Genomic DNA, 23,403 nt, shown 5'->3' on the forward strand with positions numbered 1-23,403 from the left:
TACCATATTTAAAGAGTTATTACAGATGGATAGGTTCAAATGTCACTGCTTCAGCCTTTTAAAGGAAATTCACTTTTTCAAAGCTAAGAATCAAACTAGTTTATAATGTCAGACTTGTTTAGAACTCAACGATCTGCACAACTACTTTGGAAGTGTCCTCAGCTATGACCATATTTGAAGAGCCTTTGCTTCAGTCCTTATTTGCAAATGTCATATAACTGGTCATACACAATGGCAACACTGAATGATGCACCAGCTTCTATTGACAAAATACCAGATAAAAAATTCTTTCGCTATCGTGTATTTTCCTTTTATATATTTTATTTAAATACTTAGCTGCTATTTATTCACATGAATATCCAATTTCTAGTTCTGATAATATTTTAAAATATATAGTATCTATCCTACTTGGCTAAAAAATGTGTTTCTTTTTGAAAATATCAACTGAATATCAGGCAAGCATAGTTTTTAATTAATATTTTCCCTTAATCTAACGTTTCAGTGAACTTCACACATGACATTATCCAGAAATGTAGTTTCAAAGTATATAGCAATTTTGTGAGGATTGAAATAAATTAAAAATCACTGGATCAAGGGAAATACATTGCATTGTAGCTAGGAACATCAAGAAATTCTGAATGATATGTCATGAGAGCAGGATTTATTTCAATCTACAAGGAGACTATGAATGATACTATGACCTCTGAGACAGGCAACATAATTTGATACATTGAGGAAAGAAACCCACAATAAACAGAAAATATGCCAGCACTAAACTTTAGAAGATATGTTCAAGCCATTGTCAGCCGAAGACTATGAGAGAAGTTAGCTGAATGCATCCGCTCCCTCCCTGCTCCACAGTACCAGCAAGGCTGTGCAGCTGATCCAGACAGAGGGCCAGTGAGAGCCCCTCTGCACATCTGTGTCTACTACTAAGGCTGCCATGGGCATTGGTTTGTCTTACAAGAGTACCTGTTGTTTCCATTATATGCAAATGACATACACTTATGATTATATTGAAGGAAAAGATATTTCTTCATCCTTACGTATCTCTCATAGAAGGTGGCTAATGGGGGAAAAAGGGAGCAAAATATCCAATTAATGAATAAATGTTGATTTGATGGCATTGTAATTATAATAACTGCCTATGTTTACCTAACACAATTTAGCCTACAAATACCATAAAATGGCATAGATTTATTTCATCGAACATCGTTCAATAATAGGGATGGTTTAAAATATTTGTATAATTCTACATTGAAAAAGGAGTAGAATTGGAAAGTACCTTCCCTAGAAGTTTTGTATTTCTATGCTCTTACACTTTTTCTGTTTTGACAATAGAATTCACTACAAGTACCTATAGGTTGCATTTGTAAGACAAAAGTTTGTGGCAAAGTTGTGGACAAGAGAGTGTCATACTACTTGTCGTGTACTTGGATGATCATAGATGAGAGAAGGAACTACACTTAGATGAACTAAAAGACACACACAAACAGGTGAAGTGAGGTGTGAGCACAAACAAAGTAGATTCAATAAATTTCTACATTTGAAGGAAGATCATGTGTACAATTATAGACAGAAAATGTCTCTCTGTACCTATGATTTGTGTAAATACTATATGAAGTTACTAAAACCATTATCATGGCAGTCTACTGATTGCAGGGAATGTCACTTCAAATTTCCACATCAACAACTTTTAATGGAAACAGAATGCTGACTTTTGTTCCCTTGCCTGAGATTTATATGACAGCTATTTCAGCTACTTTTTTTGAAAGTCCTTTATAATATAACTCTCAAAATGGAAAAGAGAGTGGAAATAAAATATGGGTGGGGCAAGATTATATTAGATAAGCATTATAGCCTTTAAAATGTAATAAATGTACTTTCAAAAATAGCTTTGTAGTCTCAAAAACATGTCCCCAAACCAGGCTTTTCTGCTGAGCTAACTTTATAATATTGATTTTTATGAATGCTGGAATAAAAAATGAAAACAAAACCTCATACAGAAAATTCTGTTCGTGCATTAAAAATGTATGCAATAAATTAAATAGAAATTCTACCTTAGGGTTCTGGCGGGAAATGGTTCTAGCTTTGCTCTCATGATTTACGGACGTCCCAGAATTCTTTTTATAAAATTATGTCCTTTTATTAGGTGGCTGATAATTTATTCTTTTTCTATGTATACAGGGCAGCAATAATTTAGTAACACTGACTTAATCAGATCATCATAATCCATCGATCTTTCCAACAACAGATTATGATTTAGATATTCTTTCCCTGCTCAGGAACATTAAGACACATCAAGTATTCTATGTACAAAGTGAAGCTCACATGCTGATTTGAAGACAGAGTTACTTGCAAATACTTCATGGAAGAGTTTATGTATCAATCATTAAATATTATATATAAAACAAAAAGAAAAAATTACGCTCATAGTAGAAGGGATTAGTTTGTGACAATACTATGAAATAATAATACGAAACTTAATATAATTAAAACTGGTAAAAATTATTCAAAGCAGAGATTAAAATAAAACTAGGATTGAAAATGATATTAAATTAGAATTTAAAATATTTCAAAAAATAGTTAATGTCATTGTATTTTTACAAAACTATTTTAGATAAGATAAATAGTACAGTCATGAGTTTGATCAATGTAGGGCATAACTTAAAATTCCAAAGCAATGCATTCCTTGATTATTAGTCTAGTCATATTTATACTGAAAAATGCATTTAAAAATTTAATGCAATATGAAAAAGATTATATAAGCTTGGCTGCATTCTTTTGTTTGTGGGAAAGAAGGGCAAACTAACAAACCATATCCAAAAATACCATCAAAATGAATTGTATTACTAGAGAGTGACTGGCTAAAGCAGCACAAAACTATGTAACTGAGTCTACCATTACCAATTAGGACATGATTTTTTTTTTAAGGGTAGGCAATAAAACATGTGAATATACTTTAATAACTGAACACATGGGCTACAAAGTGCCTAGTGTGACACAGACCTTATAACATTTATCCCATTTTAAAAGAAAAGATAGAGATTTTTTGGAGCTTTTGAATCTGTACTTAGACTTCTCATTTTTATTATGTGCCTATGAAACAATTACCCCTAATCATTCTTTCTTGCATAAATATGCATTGAGTTGTGTGTGTGTGTGGCAGGGGTAAGATATAAGGATGTTTGTGTGTTTATTAATTAGGAAAGGGGGTGTTGTTTAAATGTTGTTGCTGCTTCAATTAGGTGCCAGTTCAAACACGATAGCTAAAGTAATCATGTTTGGTTACCTCAAACATGACAAAAGCACATTCATCATAAATAAGTCTTAAATAAGTCTTAGGTTTATTCTCAGAAATTTTAGGAACATGAGTAACTCCAGGTATAGTTTCCGAACTATATTGCTTCCTTCAAATTTTGAGCTAACTGTGGTTAAAGGTCTCTCACTTCTCTTATTACAACAAAAACAGCAAGGCAAATGAAATGATGGTCATTTCCACTTTCAGAGTGGGAGAGTTTGAAATTATAAGTATTTGTAAAAACTATGGCATAATAACCTCTTTTATGGCAAGCTAATAGAAGGTAGGCACCAAAAGACACACCTGATCTAAAATTCAGAACTTGAGGGAACTTGGGAATACGTGGTTATAAAATACATCCTGTTTTATGAAACTCAAATAAAAATGTAGCCCCGCTGGGCACAGTGGCTCACGCCTGTAACCCTAGCACTTTGGGAGGCTGAGGCGGGTGGATCACTCGATGTCAGGAGTTCAAGAGCAGCCTGGCTAAGATGGGGAAACCCCATCTCTATTAAAAATACAAAAGTTAGCAGGGCATGGTGGCAGGTGCCTGTAATCCCAGCTACTTGGGAGGCTGAGGCAGGAGAATCGCTTGAACCTGGGAGGTGGAGGTTGCAGTGAGCCGAGTCGAGCCACTGCACTCCAGCCTGGATGACAGAGTAAGACTGTTTCAAAAAAAAAAAAAAAACAAGAAAAGAAAAGAAAAAAAAATGTCCCTACTGTCAAGCTACTTAAGGAGAAGTTTAGAAGGGGGTGGAACCTCAGAGATCATTTAATTTAAGCCCTTCATTGAAAGATAAGAACCGACTCCTAATCTAGCTTTGCCTCAGTTCACCATATGACACACTTTTTTTCTACATGCCTTAATTCATAAAAGGAAATTTTGAAAGGAAATATCTTATATCCAAAGAGTGACTTATTGTTATTAGATTATCATTTGCAGATATTTTTATATGTTTTTGCTAAATTAGGAAATATATTATCAATCAAATTATAATATACTGTAGTGCTATAACAGGTACGTGAACATTAAAATACTAATATAAATATTTGTTCATATTATTTATCAAGAAGTAACACACAGAAATTAGACAAAGTACAGTTTAGTTACTTGGATGGCAACAAGATACATAAAGAACAGCCGGCTAATGTCTAATAAAGGCCATTATATTAGACTTACAGATATGAACTGTTGCTTGCTTTTATATTTAGACTCACATAAAACCATCTAAAATGAATAGAAAGGGTAAACAGTATAAACAGTGTTGTTTTCTTTTTTCCTTGAGACGGAGTTTTGCTCTTGTTGCCCAGGCTGGAGTGCAATGGTGCGATCTCAGCTCTCTGTAACCTCTGCCCCTGGGTTCAAGTGATTCTCCTGCCTTGACCTCCCGAGTAGCTGGGATTGGCAGGCACCCGCCACCACACCCAGTTAATTTTTGGAATTTTTAATAGAGACAGGGTTTCATCACGTTGGCCAGGCTGGTCTTGAACTCTTGACCTCAGGTGATCCACCTGCCTCGGCCTCCCAAAGTGCTGGGATTACAGGCATGAACCACTACACCCGGCCCAACAGTGTTGTTTTCAAATGTGAGAAAAATAAAAACAGCTACTATTGGTTTATAAAATACAAAAACCCTAAGTTTTTTATCAAGTGCATTTTACCAATAGGCAATTGATATAGTGCCATGGAGAGTAAAAATTATTTTTGAACATTTGATTTAAAAAACCCCTTCATTTAAGTTTTTAGTGTAGTTGCCACTTCTGTGTAAGAAGAGAGGACAACAGAAGCACATTTCATTTAGTATTTGGATGCTTGTCTGAAGAATATTAGGTTTTGTAAAAGGCAATTTTTTTCCAAAGTTAACCTCATTAATAACATTTAGATGATTTCAGAATCCAATTCAGTATTGGACAATCTTAGGAAAATCTTAAAGCAATCACATTTTTCTTGTTGGAGAATTCCTCCCTTTTAAACAGCAAAGTATGAGCATACCATCTTCATCAGTTTGAATAATTGTCTCTTCACTCTCCTTCCTTCCCTCTGGATTGGTTAGGATCATCTTGAGGCTGACATTTGTATAAGGTGGCAGATGGTTCACAACATGCTGAGGGGCTTTGGGGTCCATGTCCAAACAGTCTGCCTTGCTCTCGTTGTGACCACGGAAGTAATGGTAGCAGATAGTGACATTAAAAGTGTGGCAACGCGTAATGTTGTAACCCAAGGATTCCCAGTCCACAGCAATCCGTCTTGCCTGTATTTCAGCAATCTTTAATGTCTTTGGGGTTCGCATAGGTTCTGAAAAATAAATCAGAGTTGTAGACAGCTGTCAATTATATCATGAATAATCCTGGAAAAATAAAACACCAAGTATAATATAGCATATGCAAATCTAGAAAATGTGGAAGTCATGTTTTATCTTCATTTGCTTTATTTATTCATGATCCTATTCTTGAAGGTTTCAATCAGGGACTAAGATTTAACAACAGGAAAAGAAAAGAAATATAAAATGTCAACAACCCACAGTACTCAGGAACTTGGCAGAAAAATAAAAACCTGAAAATGTAGCCACCATGCATTTATAGTTGTTGCTGTTGTTACTGCCCAATTCTCTGCCTTTCTTTTGTCTTTATTGAGCAAGTGAATTAGCTAATATAGCAAAATGGATAAGACTCAACATATTCTACTCTGTCATTTATCATGTCACTAAGCTATGCTGTATACGAATTATTCTAATTGTAACAATAATATACTACCATTTACAAGAAATGACACAGATATTAATTAACATTAATTATTTCTATAATGATGTTGTTCATCAAAGCAAAAAACAATGGAGAAAAATTACAAGAACATATGTAGATATTCACAGTGTCTTCTTTCCTTATTGATCTCTTTCTGTCTTTTTCTAGAAAATATTCAGGTCTAACAATCCATTCATTGTCACCCACACCAAACTGGGAGGTGAATTTTCCATTCAACTGGAAAATACTGGCAGAACTAAAGACTAGAATCCATCCTTCACTGCTTCCCAAGTGTATTCTTTCCTCATTCAAAACTAACTTGAATCATCTAACTTAATCAGCATAACTACTCTATGAAACTCATGGCCATGGCAACATCTACACAGTAAAAAAACTAATACACAACAAAAACTTTAATTCATTGATTTGATAAAAAGAAAAAAGTCAAGGCATTTCCGATGCCTCTCTTAACTCATTAAAGATAGTCAAATTCTTGCTAAATGGAAATCAGTGGGGAAAATAATACAAAAAGTCTGACTTGGGGGCTTTCATAAATTTTTGTTTTTGAGATTAAAATCACAGTTCTGTAAAAACAATCAGCAGGCTAAACAGATGGCAAGCCCAAACTGGGATTCTAGTTCAATATATTTAATGTGCAATCTGAAATGAACTCTGGTGGCCATTTAATTTAAAATCTTAGATTACAAAAATCTACATATGTGCAAATTTATCTTCGGTAGAATCTAATGCTTAGTTTTTAAATGTTATTTGCCAGTCTTATGACTATTCACAGTATCCAGATTCCCAACTTTACCACTTTCATTTCAGACACTACCTGAAGTCCACAGGTTGGAAGAAAGATGAGGCTTTCTAATTATTTTAAAAATCGTTTTATATGCTTAGCTCTATGCTAAGATTTTCCCCACCAGATACAAGAGTAAAGTGATGATACTTTCAATTTAGTCCAGTTAGACTGAAAACACAGTCTTTGCTATGAATGCCCAACAGCTAACCAGGCAATGAGAACTACGATCACCCTAAAAATTCCCAGATAAACTGTGATTTTGCTGCCTCCTAGGTAGCAACTGGATACTATTTGGTAGCCATGGCAAGATTCAGCCATATCTTGTTCTAAAATTATACAGAATGAGAAAGTAAGATTTCCCATGAAAATACCTAGAGTATATGAGCAAACAATGCCTATACAGCAATGAGAGAAACACCACAAATATTTAACCCGCTAATTCTTTAATTTTTTATTTTTTTAGGTCTAGCACTTATACACTTGTTTTAACACACCCCTCATTTTAAATCTGACATTTTCCCCTTGTACAAATTTCTCTATTTCTAAGTCATCACTCTCTCACGCCAGTTCTTTTTATTTTGTCTATTTAGTCTGCACTTACTCTGCATTTTAACACTATTTTGAAAGCATACCTAGACATCTTACACACTGTAAAGAAGACAGAGTAGCTCTGCATCCTCAATTCTTACATATCTAAGAGGGGGCAAATGATTTATTTATTATCTGTTATGCAGAAAATGGATAGGATTTACTTTAAGTGAGAATTTTGTTTTGGTGTCTTTAAATGCTGCTTACTTTGGCACTCATTGTAATAAAAACTCATTTAAAATTGGAATAGAGTAGCTTTATTAGTCCTACACAATGTATATAAAGCACAATCATAATTTCAGTGACCAATACTTTATTAACTGATATGGAAAAACAAAGAGTTGTGGAAAGAAATAGCTTTCTAAGAATTGACAAAGTCAATATGTTATTTGAAATTGACATTTTTTTCCACAGTTTGAATGTATGCTTTAAAGGGCCCTGATGTTGATAAAATAGTGACTTAGACATAATTTTGCACTCACTTTAGGATAGTACTCAGAAACATACGAACAACCAAAGTAAACACACACACACACACACACACACACACACACAGACTAAAAATCAAAACTTGATTGTTTTGAGCTGCATGGAATTAATAACTCAGAGGGAGTTACTGTATAACTGTATTTTTTTCTTAATTGGCATGCACCTTAAATTTTTTCAGTTTTTATTGAGGTGGGAACTTTTCAGGGTTGTGTGTATAGATACACACATATACATATACACATATGCAGTACATACATGTACATCTATGTGTGTGTATATACACATACATGTGAAACGTGCCATAGCATACAAACTTCTCTGAATGCTATTCACTTAGACATGGGCTGATAACTATATGCACACGCATTTTTATATTAGAATATTTATAAACAGCAGTGATTTGAGATGGTTCTACTACTATAAAATCCATTCAAAGAAATTTTTCTCAAAGATTCCAACAATAAAGTTGCCTAAATTATTGACCTTAATCCATTATTTCTCATACCTAACCAACAACTGCATTGTATTTCTGAGGTATAAATACATAAATAAAAATTTAACATTTAAAATCAAAATAATTACTTGAATTGCCATAGAATAACCGAAAGCAAAAAGATATTGTTTGGAAACCACTGGTATTTATGAGCTGGCCATAAGAGCTACTATAAGTATTAAATAACTTCAAGATATAACCTACAGGGTCAGTGACTCATAGAGGTATGATAGTAAATCATATTTATAACAAATAAAAAACCATAATGGTGGTGAAACAATGGAGAACACATTCATGAATTCATTATCTGTCTATCGTTTTGGAATATGCTATATGTTCTTGCTCCTCCTCAATTTTCGATTTTCTTTTTTCAAATCTTTATTGGGTATTCCATATATTGTAATTTTATATAGCATTTCTTTTTTTTGTTTGTTTTTTGCATTTCTAGTAAAAAGAAAGAATTGGAAAAGGCTGTAGTCAAAAATTTTATCAGAAACTTGGAAGGAAACAAAGTGATGCTGGGCGTGGTGGCTCACCCCCATAATCCTAGCAGTTTGGGAGGCCATGGTGGGCAGATGGCCTGAGCTCAGGAGTTCGAGACCAGCATGAGCAACATGGTGAAACCCCATCTCTACTAAAAATACAAAAAATTAGCCAGGTGTAGTGGTGGATGACTGTAGTCCTGGTTACTTGGGAGGCTGGGGCAGAAGAATCACTTGAACCCTGGAGGCAGAGTTTGCAGTGAGCCGAGATCGCACCACTGCACTCCAGCCTGGGTGACAGAGCAAGAGACTCTCTCTCAAAAAAAAAAAAAAAAAAAAACGAAAAAACAAAAAACAAAAAACAAAACAAAAAACAAAAAAGGAAAAAAGAAACACAGTAATCGAGTGATCTTCATGCAATGAGTGGTTATATTTAAATGTTTAGATCAAGTCATCCATCTATAATGAAACATAAAGAAATTTTATTACTATATACAGTGTACTATCCTAAGTATTCTAGAAGGTACTAACGTGAATAAAGCATAATCTTAGACCTCAAGGAGCTTCCATTTGTTTATTAAAGATGATAAGCTAAGAAAAAAATAAACAATATATTTATAAGTGGTATATAAGTGGAAAAAAATGCTATAGGAATTCAAGAGGGAGAAATAACTTCCACCTTTCAAATGGAGTAGACATTTGTGTTAGGTCTCAATGGATAGAAGCAAGATCTTTAGACCTCATTTAGATAAATAATACAAAAAATGGAAGAAACGAGATGAATAAAAACGTAGAACACAGTTGGAGAAAATTTGTAATCCCACTTGGTTGCTGTACAAGTATCATATAGGAGATAATGCAGGAAAGGTTGGTTGGGAAAAGATGAGGCAAACTTTAGATGTCATGGTAAGAGGCTGAACTTACCTAATAGGCCATGAGAAGTCATTGAGGGTTTCTGAGCAGGAAGTTAACATAGTAAAATAACATTAATAAGATTAATTTGGAGGCTGTGTCAATTGTGGAGACATTGAATGTAGAGAAATCAAAAGAATGTGATGTGTTAGCAGAGAGATTAGGGCTAAGTAAGGAGGGGGACAGCAGGAACACGCAGGATAGGGGCTACTGATGTGGAAGGAAAACTGAAAAACTTGGTGGTTACTTGGATTTGAGTTATGTGAATGGATACAATATAGCTAATGTGTTCATACCAAATGACAAAGAAAATTAAGGGGCTCTTAAATGAACAGAGAAAGTTCAAGAAGAGACACAGATTGGGGGGTAAAATGATCCAATAATTTCTTACTGCTTATTTATTGCTTTCTGTTGGCCAAAAAGTATACTAGAAACTAAGGAGGCAAAGATCAACTTGACAATGTCCCTAGCTGGGAGGCAAGGCATACGAGCAATACTTGAACTGATTTCTGTGTTTTAGTTAACTTGGAGAGCAGTAAGAAGAGAAAGAGGTCTAAGTGGAGGCATCAGTCTACCTAAGTCAGGAGTTGTTGTACTCCCATCCTTTCAGAGATAAGAGAAAGAACAAGAGAGAAGGTAATAGATAAGGATCGGGCGAGAGAAAAGAGAGAAGAAAAGGGAGAGGGCAAAGGAGAAATGGAGAGAAGAGGATGCTCTGAGAGAGAGGGAGAAAGAGGGAAATGGAACAGAAACAGAGATGAGCATGTGTTAGTGAGCATGACAGGGGGCAGGTGAGTTTGAAGGGAAGGTGGTGTTAAACACATACGTTACAAATTCATTCACAAGAGAGGCCAAAGAGAATTGCATAAAATCTAGTGTCTGCCCCATTTTTCAGATTAAAAAAAAAAGAATTGGAATGAAAGAAAGCTGACTTTTCTAAAAAGACCCACTAAGTCAAAAGCAGAGGTCAGTACCAGAAACCAGATCTCAAAACACAAACTACTAAGTGTTTGAGGTGATGGATAAGTAGCTTCACTTTACTATTCCCTGTTGTATTCATTATAAATTATAACACACTTTGTATCCCATACATTTATACATTTATAAATTGTCAACTTATAACTTTAGAAACACCATGATGTCACTTTCTCAGGTCATTCTACTTTTCTTTCTTGAAATTTGTGTTTAGTGTACTCAAGCTTGTCCAACCTACCCCATTTTGTTGTTGTTCTGTTGTTTTGCTTTAGGCTTTTAGCAGCCTGAAGCCATGGTTTTTAGTTTCTGTTTCTAGTGATAAGTGGAAAAGAGGGATGAGGAAGGGGTTCATTGGCCCAACCAGAAATAGAAACTAAGAACCCATGACATGACTGTTTATTTCCCTTGGACACCCCATCAATCAGGGAGTTCAGACTGGGAAAAAGCTATGACACAGGACTGAGCAGAGGAATGAAGAAGGCTGAAGGTCCTGTGTGTTTTCATATACTTGAAGAACAAAGTCAGGGGCTACGGGGAGTGCAGATAGAACATTAAGAAGCTGGTAAAAGGACTGGAACTAGAAGTAAAATCCAGTGCTCTTCCATTCTACTCTTTAGCTGATGAACCTTGACTTGTTTTATTATACGCTCTTACCTACAAACAAAGGCATAAAGCTCTCTTCCATTATTTCATTTCCAGTAAGTCCAAGGAAAACAGTTAACTATTAAATTAAAAATACATATATTCAATAGGAACTGTTAACATTACCTGGTTTTCTTTATCTTCCCTGTCAAATGTTGATCAGCAAGGTTTACTAACTTTTCCCACTTGTTTTTTGCCTTTTATTGTGCACCTAATTCTTAATTGTTACAGTGAGAAAGGCTACATGAAATCAGGATGAAATATAAAGAAATGTCAGAAAATTTATATATTAAATCTTCAGTATTACATAATTAGCAGGTAAATAAAGAAGTAACATATCATTGCCCCCACTTAAATTCTAAATAGATCAAGTATGGTATTTATGCATGTAATAACTTATGTGTTAAATGTTTAACCCAACTTGATAGGCTAAAATGAAGAACTACTTAATAATTCTCTAAAGGTTAATAAAAGTAAAGACAACATGAACAAACAGAACCTATTGACTTTGAGTCACCTCTCAAGAGCAAGATGATTTAACACGTGGTTCTAGATAACAGATAAAAGGGAATTTAATTTTGTTTTTGGCACTTGCTAAACAACTCAGGACATGACAGGTCAATATCCCTGTCTTTTTGTAGCGATAATTTCTAGTTATTCTGAAAGAGTTGTGAAAACAAAAGCTTTAGCATCTATAAGAGAATGGAAGGCAGGGATCATATTTCCCTAGAATCAGTTTTTAATGATAAAACTTATTATGCAGCTGTCAGTCAGAGAAAAATAGAAGATGTCCCAAAGCTCGTGCCAAGGAAAAATAAAAAAAGGAAAGTTCTTGTCAAAGATGTACACAAACTAAGAATGCTGAAGCATGACAGGAGCTTCGTGCTCCTGGCTGCCTTTTCATCAGAAATCTTAGAAGCTGACTGCAAAACAGAACTTTCATTCCATTTATCAAAACAAATACAAGAAAAGTGAATTTTCTGACTGCCAGAGAAAATATTTGTTAGTGTAAATAAAAAAGAATTGAGATGAAATTTCTGGACAAAGGTGAAATAAAAAAATAAAAATAAAAGCAAAGAAAACAGCGCTGCACCTTGGGGAAGGAAAACTTAAGGTCTTTGAAAGACATTGTCTTTTACTCTTACCTTTAGGTGCTTTGTAATTTTTATTCTTTTCCTTATGGAAAGGGTTGAGGATAATCAAGGTTTTTACATTTCACTTCTTTTCAATGTTACAGCATCATTAGTCTTGCCAAAAAGATTTCATCTCTGCTCCCATGGGTCAAATTGAGTTAATGATAAGTCGGTGAGATGACTTGATTAGTACTGTAACATGAGGGAGCCTCAGGTCCAGGAATAATCACAAGCCAACTGTCAGCTCTTTAGGCTTTCTGGCTGTGTTGCTGAAATGACATGCTTGGACTCGAGGGATATAAAGTGACAGAGGGTGGATGGCTCACTCAGCTCTCCTGCAGAATCACAGTAATATTTACCCAGTGCCATCAGAACCACACTAAGCACATCATCAATTAAAAACAAAACAAGTCATCACCACTGCTCTCAACACTCTTACTGGAGTTTATCAGATAATTTTAATAAAATTAACACTTGGATCCTCTCTGCATTAATGCCAAGGAAATTGTTTGATTTTAAAGGACAGTACTACCCAAGTGACATGGAAAAAAAGGCAAAGATAATTCTCTTACCAATAGATAGATAAAGCCCACTAAATGTCTTATCATCAGACCTAATTCCCAAAATGACGGTGACTGAAAATTTGGAGACCCTTTAATGTCTTTCACTTAACATTTTTTGGTAATGTTATTAGACTGTTGAAAAATATGTAAATACAATCAATGAATCCACTTCGATTCATCTCTGATATTGCACATCACATTCACATGTTATTTAAATAAAACTTAAAAATAGGTAACTGTCTATACTTGGAAAAAATATATTTTCTTAATTTATAGAAGAAAATAAGAAGAGAATAATCTACTTCTGTAGGATCAAGCTTTATTTTTCATAAAATTTTTTTAGCAATAGTATAAATCATAGACACAAAAAGGTAGAGTGATTTGTGTACAACCCTAAAAAAATGTAATATGGAAAACACTGCTTCATAATATACAGTGTAAAAAGTAAGGTGACATTAGAGGAGCTGTACATAGCAAAGACAAAATTCTAAGGGGGATTTTCAATGCCTCCTTTATCCCTAAAAGAAGATAAATTACCTACCTCTTACGTTGTTCTGAAAAATGAGGTAATATTTTGCATGCCAAGTACAGTGGTTGATCCATAGTACATGGTTGGAAATTTTTATTTTCTGAACAATAAAGCAGGTAGTTTCAATATGTTTCAAGCTTAAAAGCTAATGAAAATGAAACCTAAAAACCCAGTTCTCTGTGGCAGTTGAAATAATTCCAATTATTCATTTCTTCTTGTTGTCACACTGTTTGCCATGTGACTTTGCAACTGCTCACACCAAATGGGGTCTGCTTCCCCATGCTTTGATTTTGGCCTTGCTGTGTGACTTGTTTTGGTCAGCAGAATAAGGCAAAAGTGTGGGTGTGCTAGTTGTCAGCCTATATCTCAAAAAGTCCTCTGTTCTCCTGCTTGCTCATACCTCTTCTAGAATATGAGATACATGTGGAACAGAGCCAAGTTACCCGAGTCATACCAGCAGAAGCCAACCTATAGCCAGTCCATCAGTGGATATGTAAGTCAGCCAAGATCATCAGAGGCTACTAGTCAACCATCCCACAAGTATAATCAATACGTGCCTGCTCTGTGCCACTGATAAGAGTTTGTGGTTAGTTGTTACTCAGCATTTTGAAACAGGCATTATTTCTAATATCTTCATTCGGTAAATTACCTTAATATTTATGTGAAGATTCTATCAGTGATATCTACAATAAAATAGTACAGTAATTTAAGAATTGCATTTCTATACTAATCTGTTGTGCTGAACTTAAATAGCATCCTGTTTTTAATAATAGAAAACACTTATTAAGTGCTTAAATGTCCCAGATACCACGGTAGTATGGTATATGCCTTAAAACGACTTTTAATGGATATATTTTTGTCTTCGCTTGCTGTATGCTCTTTGAGGAGGGGTTAATTCCTTCACTACGCTCCCACAGAGAATAATAAACTAAATATTGGAATAATAATTCTATAAATAATAAGACATATCAATACTTTATTACAAACTGTAGTAGGTTACCAGTAACTTACCCCTCCAGCACTGCAACATAACATTGATTAAATTTAATTTTTTATGTCAATATGATTTTGTAGGTATATATAAGAGAATCTGTTAGTTGGAATTTCTTTACTCTTGAATGAATAGGACTGACAGAAAATAATACGTTTATATATATATATATATATATATTTTAAATCCATATCCCTCTAATACTGCTTAGGTGCATAAATAGTACATGTTTTTCTCAACTACATAACTCCCTTGTAAATATTTTATATCTCCCCTTGAATTGGTCAGTCAATTCAGTCTAGTAAAATCATCATGAAGTATACTAGTTAATAAAATGCTAAGAGGGCCCAGTTTTAAGTGAGACTATCTGGTGACATGGAGCTCTTCTCCCCTCCCCCAAATAAATCATTACAATTATATTATAACGATATTCCAAGTATGTACTTCTCATTTTGTTCCTTAGAAAGATTATGATTTTAACACATCAACTTAGGTCCTTCTTTCCTTCTAGAAACTTATTAAAGAGACTAATTTGCTTTCCATCACACATCTGGAAGATAAAGAGAACAATTCTACATTATAATAGAAACAGGATATAGTATACAAAAGTCAGCATGACTATTGATACACACTTAAACACCTCATTTGATTTTATAAAATGTAAGTGTCTGGTAACATGCTTGCTTCAGGGAATAGAAAGACAGATAAGGACTGCAGGGTTGATGATTATTTGTCCATTTCCTTTTCTGAAGCCACCATTTATTTTATGCCTTCATGCATGATTAACAGCTTGCAGATCCTTCACATATAATCAATAGTTGTGAAGTCTTATATTAGGTTTAGAGATTAGACAGCCTTGATTATAAATTTTATTGATTTGTACAGCTTAGCTGCAGAAATCCCTGTACATTTTTCAGAGATTAAATTAAAAGGAGATATATGGCCTGCACATACTAGAAATGCTAGTGTGATTATAAGGTGTGACCTCTTTATACTCATTCCTCTAGATGAATAAAACCTATCTAGTGCACTAAAACATGAATCAGCATGTCAACAAGCATCAAGCTGAGATAGTAAACACAGTGAAAATGTGACAAAAAGAATTACAAAACTGCAAATAAACCTGCCTTAGACTATAATTAATACAGGCGACTTGCAAGGATTAATTGCTTCAGCTCATTTGTAAATTAGGAAATTGACAGAGATAAGAATAATGAACTCCTTCACTTCTACCTCAAAAATCTGAGAACATATTAAAATGGAAGAGTCATGATCTTTTTTGAGATAATGGAATGAAGACAAATTTTTTTAAATTACTAGAATAAATATGGTCATTTGAAAGTTAGGAAATAACTTAGGGACTATTAAAATCATAGCAAACTCAGCCTTATGAATATTCTCACTTTAAAACCTTTCATAGTGCTGCTATATATTTTATGTCCAGTAATTTTAAGGTCTGAGGTTGTCCAGAAAAATTTTAATAAACATCCATACACTGAAACATTAGGGGAGCCTAATATTTTCCAGTGTCAAAATCTCACCTTTCTCTTCATGTTTGTAATTTTTTGAACATTAGTTGATCTTTGTTTCTTATGAAATCTCTTTCAATATTCTAATTGATTATATCTCAGAGCTGAATAACTCCTACATATGAAGACATATAGAATATAAATAAATAAAAGGAAATTCCTCTTGATATATACCTAAATAATTCATTTCTTTACTTTTGAAAAGGTATTCAAAAGTAAGTGTTAGAGCATGAACTGGCTCGAGCCAGTCTATAGGGTTAGTCAAATGTTCCAGTGTGTTTTATAGTGGCCTTAGAAGAAAATAAAATCTCCTTAAATTGTATAAGTAAAAAAGTAATTTATGTCTCAAATATTTTATGCAAGGTATTTAATGAAGATATTTTCTATTAAAATCTACTACTATTTTCAAAGTATTTTCTACTACTAATTTCCATTCCACAGGAAATCATAAAATGTTAACAACACATAGAAACGACAACCCAGAAGACTGGTATCCTTTGTTTCCATAAATATGTCCTGGTAGGGCTACATTTTGAAGTATTATGTAGAAGGTTCTAATCTGTATAAATATTCACAGAAGAATAGTAAACAAAGAAGTGTGTAAAAGTGTAAAAGAAGTGGGGGATTATTTCATGTTTGTTCTGTGAATATACTAACTTAGTATTCACATTTTTTTCTACATCCAAATCTAAATTACCGGTTCCAACCTAGCTCTTGAATTCTGGCTCTGAATTTCAAACTGCCTGCGGATTTCCATCTGGATGCTAATATAATGTTTAAAACAAGATTCATCATCATTTTCCACAAGCACCTCATTCTAACCTTCCTGCTTCTATTAAGGATGTTAGTTTCCAGACTAAAACCTTAAAGACATCATTGGCTCTTCTGTTTCCCACATAGTACCTCATCTGTTACCAAATCTACTTAATACATCATTTAATATAATAGCTAGCAATTCTATGTCTTTTTCTTTAATTCAGGTCCTAACTTTCTCTCACCTGAACTATTAGGAAATCTTGCTACCATCAATATTCATAGTGTATTTTTCATCTAGACCTTTGAAAGTACAGTTCTAATTACATAACCTGTTCACATCCAAATAATTGTTAGAGATTTCCTAGGACGAACAAAATACAGTAAAATGCCTTTGCCCTAGAGCCCAAAGATCTTCTAACACATAGTGCCACTTTATCTCATGTATTCTCCCAATGCCCTATACTCCTGCCAATGTATTCATCTGCTACCAAAACTAATGTAGCACTGTCCAACATATGTACCATTATCTATTTCATTCCCTCTAATCAGAATACATTCCCCACTATTGATCTCCCTATTGAAACACTTCAATGTAGAGTTGGAATATACTATTCTTTCAGTGACAGCTTGGTCAGGAAGTCTGACAAAGTAACAATGTGATAAATAATGTTTTAATCTGTACCTTTATTAAAGCATTTAATGCATCATGTCTTCCACTCATTTGGGTGTTTGGGCCTCCTATATTAACACGTATGCCCTCTCTAGAGATAAATGGTTTATGTAAACTAAGTCTTGAAGAAATGGAGCTCAATAAATGTTAAAACAAGCAACTAATATGTTTGCAATATATAGCAGATTTTAAAAATATAGAATAAACTCCAAGATCAGTTGCCTAGTAGCCATTTAAATGTCAAGAACAAGTATCTTTATCAAATAATTAGCAAGAAATTACAGAGGCCAGATCACTTGCTTAGAATTCAAAGATAAATAAGACATGACTCCTTTTCTTATATAACTCACTGTGTGATAAAAGTGAAGGCCCACAGGCAGGTAAATTTTATTTTAATATAATAAAGTCAAAGCACTATTGGAAAAAAGAGGTAAATACAATTTTAAAAGTCTTAAGACAGGAAAAATAGGGCGTTTCCCCACAGGAGTTACAAATGTGCTCTTTTCCAAAACATGACTACATGCTTTCATTGTAAAGTGAGGGGGTATGAAGGACCTTCAGAAATAATAGGGTTGCAGAAAATCTTCCCTGCCATTTTAGACAGGAAAGAACTTCTATTCAAATCGCCGTATTTATCTATTACTATATTCATTCATCCCAGGTGGAAGAAAGTGTGCATGGGGAAGGAAAATACTTTTGAATGTTAATCTCCAGCTAAACCTCTTCCTGAACTCCAGACTCATGTATTCAATTACCTACCAAATATTTCAACTTAATTTTCCAATGAGTATCTCAAACAAAATCTCCAAATCCGAGCTAATGTGATTCCATAGCATGTTCCCTGGCCAGGCTTTCCTATCTCAGTAAAATCATTCCAGTTCAGTTCAAAAACCTGAGAATCATCCAAAGGCCTTCCTTCATCTTGATATAGACAAGAGGCAGGGAAATACTGGGTAGAAGAGGGCAGTTGCCCAGCAAAGGCCCCACCCTCAAGCCTGGAAACACGTGGCCCTAAATGGAAACAGGTATTCCTGTTTTTGCACCCAAATGTTGCCTTTTGGCCTGCCATGCCGCCCTATCCTGTTCCCATATTAACACCAAACCCCAGGTTCCTTGAGCAGATGGGCGGAAGAACAGAGGAACAGAAGAGTGGAGCGGCAGAGAAGCAGAGAAGACAAGGAGTGTCTAAATGTTGAGGAGTTTGGCTGGGGAAGGCTGGAGAGGAGATCAGCTGTGAAACAGCCAAACTCCAGGGGAAGATCATCTTCCCACTCCACCCCCTTTCCAGGTCCCCATACATCCCGCTGAGAGCCACTACCACTCAATAAAACCCCCTCATTCACCATCCTTCAAGTCCTTGTGTGACCTGATTCTTCCTGGACACCAGACAAAGACCCGGGTACCAAGAAGGCACTGAGCTGATTAACACTTAAGCCATCTGCAGATGGCAGAGATAAGGAGCACTGTAACATACCCACTGGGGCTTCAGGAGTCACAGGCACCCACCCCTAGTTGCTACTGTGGGGCTGGAGCCCAAAAGTGCTCGCCCTGGTTCCTGCACCTGCCCATCTGCATGTTCCCCCTCCTGTAAGGGGTTTCAGCTGAACAGCTGAGCCACACCCCTGTTGAACATCCTGCGATAGGGGTCACAGAACTCTCCCATTTCAATCTGACACATCACATCCTTTTCATCAGACAATTCTTTTTTTCCCCCTGTGTGATGTTTAGATTAGAATCTGTCCACTTGACCATGACTTCCACCAATGCTATTTATTTCATTTTAGCCATTATCACCTGGGGCTGCAATCAGTGACACTCTCCATACCATATCAAATGAACCCTGCTTCCTCTTTGACCTGTCTTCCCACAGTTTGTTACAGGGATCCTGAAAAAGCCCCCAGTGACTTCCCATCTGAATCACAGTAGGAGTGGAAGGCCAGGTCCTGCAGATTGTGTCTCCCCACCCCATCTCACCTGCACTGACCTCAGCACCTACTACTCAGCCTTGCTTGCTCCGTTCAAACATGCCAGCTATACTTCTTGTCCCAAGCAGGGCCTTTGTACCTGCTTTTCTCTCCGCCTAGAATGTTATTCTACCAGATATTCATGTGTCTCCTTTCCCCACCTCCTGTAACGCTTTATTCAAATATCACCTCTTAATGAAGCTTTCCTTGATATCCATTTTCTTCTTCATTTTTCTCCCAAGCAATTATTGCCATCTAAAATCATTTATATTTTACTTAACTTCATTATATTCTGTCTTTCCTTTTCTTTTTTTGAGACGGAGTCTCACTCTGTCGCCCAGGCTGGAGTGCAGTGGTGCGATCTCAGCTCACTGCAAGCTCCACCTCCCGGGTTCTCGCCATTCTCCTGCCTCAGCCTCCCGAGTTGCTGGGACTACAGGCACCGGCCACTGCACCGGGCTTTTTGTATTTTTAGTAGAGACAGGGTTTCACTGTGTTAGCCAGGATGGTCTCGAACTCCTAACCTCATGATCCGCCTGCCTCGGCCTCCCAAAGTGCTGGGATTATAGGCATAAGCCACCACGCCCGGCCTATATTCTGTCTTTAAATACTAAAATACTTGGTACATAATCATTGCTCAGTACATATTTGAGCTGATAAATAACTGACTGAATAAATAGAATGGATCGTTGTGTATTCTTTAGTCAGTAAGCTCCTGGCATGCAAGTGACTTACACGTTTTTACTAATTGAAGGTTACTCTTCGGTAACAGAAAAGCCATCAATAAAAGCTTATGTCTGAATGTCTTTATAAAATGAGATTTAAACAACTGACCAGGGTAATGCTCTAGAAAAACCCTTAACATGGTTTAATGCTAAAGAAGCAAAGTAAAAATATTAATTAGAATAACAAAAATGTCAAATTACCTGGTGAAATCAACTGAGAGGAGAGGAAAAGGTCATTGAGAAACTTTGAAATGTTCCAAAGGTGAAAAGTCTTGGACAGAAGAAAGTGTAAACATAAAGATGAAAATTTGAAGAGTACTTAAAACATTTTATCTATCATGAATATCAAACTAGTTTAATAATATTCGTTTTTAATTGCCTTTTATTGTTTCTTGATCTTTCAAACACTTCTCTTGTTTTCTCAACTAGAGAGCAAGTTTCTCTAGGGCAAGAAACGTATTACCTCACTTATTTCTTTCTTTTTTTTTTTTTTTTTGAGACGGAGTCTTGCTCTGTCGCCCAGGCTGGAGTGCAGTGGCACGATCTCGGCTCACTGCAAGCTCCGCCTCCCAGGTTCACGCCATTCTCCTGCCTCAGCCCCCGGAGTAGCTGGGACTACAGGCGCCCGCCACGACGCCCTGCTATTTTTTTGTATTTTTTAGTAGAGACCGGGTTTCACCGTGTTAGCCAGGATGGTCTTGATCTCCTGACCTTGTGATCCGCCCACCTCAGCCTCCCAAAGTGCTGGGATTACAGGCGTGAGCCACCACACCCGGCCTTACCTCACTTATTTCTTATTCAGTGCTAAGTGTAGAGTAAGAAAGCGATGAATATATTAACTTTAAACAATTTTACCCTAAAGGAGGTGTTATGAAATCTAAGGGCTTTGAGCATAAAATATCAAAATAAAACTCAAGAAGACAGAAAGAAAATTATTGAAATCAATGGATGTTACTTTCATAGCATAGGAAGAACAGATCTTTGGTGTCTTAGATTACTTGACATTCCCATTTAAAAATCAGATGCCCTGCACTAAGTTTAATTCATAAACAACTGATTTTTTTCAGGTTACACTGTAGAACAGATGCTGCCATTAAATGCACATTAAACATCTTTTTCATTCACATGGAGACCTAAGGAGTTAGTTCTTTACAGCCTGCGTCATTACCATTTACCTTGAGTTTAATGCCACTTATGTTCTATGATTCTGGAGATCAAGTCTCATTGTACACTGCTTTTAATTTTACCAATCCAATTATGATAATAGCCTAGAACAAGTTTCACAAGAGTATTTCCTGGCTTCTATGTGTTTTTCTCCATTGCTGAAAAGGTCATACATGTATATGAAATGCCTTAGTGAACAGGCTGTGGAATCAGACTACAGGTAACTTAGTGCAAGTTACTTAACATCCACAGACATCCTTCCCAAATCTATGAAATGAGAAAAACAAAAAACTAGTATCTACCTTATAGAGTTGAATTAAGGATAAAATAAGATGCTACAATACAAAGTACATAGAAAATTACCTGGCAAACTTTATGAATAAAATGTGGTTATTAACTTTATTGTAGTTGTATATTAGTGGTCCACTAGCATTATCACTTATAAAAATAAAACCCTTGAGAGTTTTGGGAAGAATCGTTTAGTTTTATTGTTGTTTCTTTTTCTTTCCCCATTAAGACACTTTCCAATTAAGTGTCTGGCTGTTTATCCATCTTCTACTCCCTCTGTAGAAAATAAAAGCATTGAGTTGTAATTTTCAAAATGTCAAGCTAAATAATTTTGGGAAAAAAGCATGATTTCTGGATTACTTTGCCCATTTTCAGGTGCTTGAAAAAATGTGTGTGTAAAGCACTAGGAAAAACAACTAACTTGAAAAAAAAAAAGCACTAAAATCTAATAGAAGTGTGACATATAGAAAACTACACAAAAGAATAGACAATGCTGCTAAACACAAAGCTTTTCCTCTAAACCAAATCTCTTGGGCCTACCCACTCATTTTCATACATGAATGCAAACTGTCTTTTTATCTACAAGTGAAATTCTCAATATATCATTTAACATTAGTACTGAATATTTCAATAATTCCTTTGAATGTAAAACTATGGGGAGAATTGTTTAAAAAGTTTAGTTGTTTATTTATCTTCAATATAAATGAGAGCTCAAGCACATTTCTAGCACACAAATGTCATGATCAAACTGTAGCTGTTTACAACATTCCAATATACTTTAATTCTTTCTTGGAATATTTTAGTATATTTTTTGTAAAGGTAAATAAAAAAGAATTTGGTAAGTATAAATGATCTGAGGGCCTAACAGAGGTACTTTACTATAAATTCTTCAAAACTGGGTTTGAAGAAATATCCACTTGGCTAATTTTTGGATTGTTCTGAAATTAGAATGATTTGTCTTAAATACAAGACAACATAGCTAGACATTTACTAATACATTCTGATAAATAACCAAAATTAAGCAATCCATGTAATTATACTTCAACAACTGATGCTACTCATAACTTGCTAGTACATGTTTATCTCATATAGTATTATATAATATATAAGTATATAAATTGTCTGTTTTTAGAAAAAATTTATAGCATAAATGGAGGGCCTTAAGAAAATCATGAAAATGTAGTATTCAGCAATTACAGTATGACAGCTTCATCTCTTTTCCTCTTCTTCTTTTACATGCTTTGAGAACACATTGTTTGTATACATTTTCTAAGGAAAACTATAATTCAATTCTCTGATTCACCAAGGAATAATGTATACCAGAAATACATATTTTAAAAATATTTTGAAACACTTCCCCTAAAGCAGAATAATGTATTAATTCCTCTAGCCCAAAGCTGTATAATGTAAAAAGTGATGGAGAAATAAATTGTATTTCTTCAAGGTCTTTAAAATTATTTGTATTCGAGTAAAAAACATATAATTTTAAGTAAAAGAATGATCAGTTATTTCATCAAAGTTAAAATAAAGAAAAAGTGTTTGTATATCAATTTGCCTAAGTTACATACATACTATGTCATCAAACTTCTTTTAAAAATGTAACAAAAATATCTGTATTAAATCATAATACTTGTAACAATTCGAGAGATGAAGATTTTCAAG

The 23,403-nt window shown here is 34.9% G+C and overlaps 1 protein-coding gene across 5 annotated transcripts in view; it reads right to left on the bottom strand.

Annotated features, from left to right (window-relative positions):
• PTPRK (protein tyrosine phosphatase receptor type K) overlaps window positions 1-23,403 on the bottom strand; it is a 560,471-nt gene that overhangs the window by 121,517 nt on the left and 415,551 nt on the right. For all 5 annotated transcript variants that reach the window (XM_031012171.3, XM_031012169.3, XM_031012170.3 and 2 more), the window contains exon 8: window positions 5,295-5,597. In XM_031012171.3, coding sequence (XP_030868031.1) covers window positions 5,295-5,597 — 303 coding nt within the window. The remainder of the gene's footprint in view (window positions 1-5,294; window positions 5,598-23,403) is intronic.

The sequence above is a fragment of the Gorilla gorilla genome, chromosome 5, assembly GCF_029281585.2.
Source record: "Gorilla gorilla gorilla isolate KB3781 chromosome 5, NHGRI_mGorGor1-v2.1_pri, whole genome shotgun sequence".
NCBI lineage: Eukaryota > Metazoa > Chordata > Mammalia > Primates > Hominidae > Gorilla > Gorilla gorilla.